General features: G+C 43.3%; 1 protein-coding gene across 1 annotated transcript; it reads left to right on the top strand.

Moving 5' to 3' along the window:
- Positions 1–619: 619 nt before the first annotated feature.
- LOC130414737 (zinc finger BED domain-containing protein 5-like) lies at positions 620–2,014 on the top strand. Its single transcript, XM_056740722.1, has one exon. The coding sequence runs from the start codon at positions 620–622 to the stop codon at positions 2,012–2,014; it is 1,395 nt and encodes a 464-aa protein (XP_056596700.1).
- The last annotated feature ends 1,460 nt before the right edge of the window (positions 2,015–3,474 follow it).

Here is a 3,474-nt window from a genome sequence, read left to right as displayed (position 1 = left end):
AACCCACACGACTAAGACACACACACACACACTACAATCTTTAAGTATTCAAATAAAATCTGAATTGTCTGCAAAATAATTATTTTGTTCGTTTAATTAAAGATCGTCCCTAAGTCCCGATTGATTAGCCCCTGATACGTCTCTCAACACAGCCACACACACAGTTACATATTGCCTAAACTTTATTTAAAACACATAACAAAAATGGAGAAATTTCTTGTGCGGACCAACAAGCCAACCGACGCACCACCAGCTGCAAAAAACCTTAGAAGGTACGATGAAGCATACCTGCAGTTTGGGTTTACAGTTACGGCTGATCTGAGACCTCAGTGTGTCGTGTGTGCCGAGGTGCTGGCAAACGACAGTATGAAGCCCTGCAAATTAAAAAGGCACCTCGAAACAAAGCATCCTGGCATTAAAAATAAGCCGATCTGAATATTTTAAAAGAAAGCTTGATGGCCTCCATCAGCAACAGGCAACCATTTCAGTGCACAGCACTGTGTCTAAACAGTGTTTGGAGGCATCGTATGTAGTGGCCAAAAGAATCGGTAAACTGGGTAAACCGCATACAATCGCAGAGACTCTCATTTTGCCGGCAGCGCAAGACATGTGCAGAATAATGATAGGCGATAGTGCAGCAGCCAAACTCGGTGCAGTACCACTGTCCAATGACACAGTCGCTAGGAGAATTGTAGACATGTCCAATGATATCAGAGAGCAACTGATCGAGTTTGTAAAAAAGAGTCCTTACTACGCGCTGCAGCTGGACGAATCCACTGATATTGCTGGGCAGGCACAGCTCCTCACCTATGTCAGGTATCTACGGGACAAAGCGATTGAGGAGGATGTACTGTTTTGCCGGCCTCTTCAGTTGCACACTACAGGAGAAGCCATTTTCAATGTCCTTAATATTTTTATCCTTGAAAATGGTTTGGCTTGGGACCGATGCATTGGCCTATGCACGGATGGTGCGCAAGCAATGACGGGGCGTGAGCGTGGCCTAGCTGCTCGAGTTCAGCAAGTAGCTCCACTTGTGAAATGGACACATTGCATGGTCCATCGCGAAGCACTAGCTGCTAAAAAAATGCCGGTTCTTTTTGACTCCGTGCTGAACCAATCCGTGAAAATGATAAATCTTATCAAATCACGGCCGTTAAACTCTCGCTTGTTTGGGGTCCTCTGCCAGGAGATGGGGTCAGGGCACGAACAGCTGCTTCTGCACACTGAAGTTCGCTGGCTCTCCAGGGGGCGGGTGCTACAGCGGTTGTATGAGCTTCGAGAGGAGGTGAAGTGGTTTTTGACAGAAATCAAATCAGATCTGGCGAAGCATCTGGATGACACTATGTGGCTTGCGTCTCTGTCCTATTTGGTCGATATATTTGACCGCTTGAATGGCCTCAACCTGTCTTTGCAAGGCCGCGGAACTCATATTTTGATCCTTGCAGACAAAGTGCACGCCTTCACACAAAAACTAGACCTCTGGCATGGCCGCATCAGTCAAGGGAACTGCGACATGTTTCCCAGCCTTGCAGACTTTATCACTGATGCAGGCACGTCACACGATTTCTCATCCCTATTTCAATCAGCGTCTGAGCACCTGTCAGCAATGAGAAAACAATTTGCGACGTACTTTAAAGAGGATTATCGCTCTTTTGCGTGGGTTCGAGATCCGTTTGTGTGCACAGCAAACGAGCTATCAATTGATATGCAGGAACAGCTTATTGAGCTGAAGAGTGACAGTAGACTGAAGGAACTCTTTAACTCCTGCCCTCTTTCGTCATTCTGGGCAGCATTGATGCAGGAATATCCTGAACTCTGTGACGTCGCCATGAAGATTCTCCTTCCTTTCGCGTCGACATATCTGTGTGAGGCAGGATTCTCAAAAATGACTGCACTCAAAACGAAATACCGCAATCGTGCACAAATCGAGGATGATCTGAGACTATGTTTATCAAACATTGAGCCAAGAATTGGGGATCTTTGCAAGGCAAAGCAGGCTCAGGTCTCGCATTAACATCACGTACCTGCAAGCTTCTGTTACAAAATGCAGATGATACCTACTATTAGGCCTAGTAATAATAACCATAATAAAGCATACATTAATATCAGAGGTCTGGTGCAAATTCCCAATTATAGCAATAGCCTAGTAATGATAATAGGCCTATACTGATGATAATAATAATAATAACAACAACAACAACAACAAAGCATTTAACCTCATATAATTATATAGCAATAGCCTAGTAATGATGATAGGCGTACTACTACTCATAATAATAATAATAATGTCTGCAAGCTCACATTAGAAGTCTGGTTCTACTGCCAATTATAACAATAGCCTAGTAATGATAATAGGCCTACCTACAGCTACTGATGATAATAATAATAATAATGTGGGCCTAAAGATAATAGCCGGCCGGCCATCCATCCTTCCATCCATCCAAGGTTGTGTGGTGTGGGGGGGGGGGGCGCTGGGGCCCCAACTGCAATGAAGCAGCTTTGGGGGGCCCAGCTTGCAAAAGGTTGAGAACCCCTGTATTAATCAATGTTATTTAATAGGGATGAGCGAGTACAGCATTATCTGTATCTGTTAACCATATGAATTATCTGTATCCGTATCTGTACTCGGACTGGGCGGGAATTAACCTGGAAATTGGGTTTGGGTTGTCTTGGGATGGGCTGGGCTTTAACCGGTATGTTATTTTAAGCATGCAATTGATATGGGTTGATCAGAAATTGTTATATTTAATGCTGATTATAAAACTATTTACATGACAGCATCAGCATGGTTTTGATCACAATAACAAACGAACTATATACAGAACAAGTTCTGCAACAATGAATACAACACATGCGGTTGCAATTATGAAGTAAAATGTAATGAACAAGAGTTTTCATCTCAACATAACTTTCTTTTCTTAACTTTGAATTAAAAACTGGCTAGAGCCAGCTGACGGTTTAAAAAAGAAAAATAAACTCCGACAGGCGGAGACGCAACGCGAGGCGCATTCTACCAAGCACCACGTCTGAACAAACCCCACGTTTACCAAACTCTACTGGTTAATAAGTAAGTACTACAAACCGAAATAAAAAACAAACCTGAAGCTGAAGAAACCCTTAACGTTAACGGAAAAGACCCGCGAACCTGAGTGACTGAGGGAGAGACAGAACGCAGACACAGTCAGCTACCCAATGAGGATTTTTATTCAATCCGAGCACAGATATTGACTCGTATTACTCGTATAATACTCGTACTCTCCAAAAGTGCTTTATCCATACCGGATACTCGTTTCAGCCGAGTAGCCGGCTCAACTCTATTATTTAATCATGATTCATACCGAATTCCATTAATTTAGGTTCAGGGATGGACACAAACTCTTGGCATCCTTGCAAAACTCCAACAACACCCAGAAGCTTTTAGATCTACATTTTGTAACCAGCCAAATCAGCAGACATATTGGATAACCTGTTTGA

This window comes from Triplophysa dalaica, chromosome 24 (assembly GCF_015846415.1).
Source record: "Triplophysa dalaica isolate WHDGS20190420 chromosome 24, ASM1584641v1, whole genome shotgun sequence".
Classification (NCBI taxonomy): domain Eukaryota; kingdom Metazoa; phylum Chordata; class Actinopteri; order Cypriniformes; family Nemacheilidae; genus Triplophysa; species Triplophysa dalaica.
This window is presented reverse-complemented; position numbering and strand designations above follow the sequence as displayed.

Coding starts and splice junctions, on each gene's coding strand:
- LOC130414737 (XM_056740722.1), top strand. CDS start 620: ATGATAGGCGATAGTGCAGCAGCCAAACTCGGTGCAGTACCACTGTCC.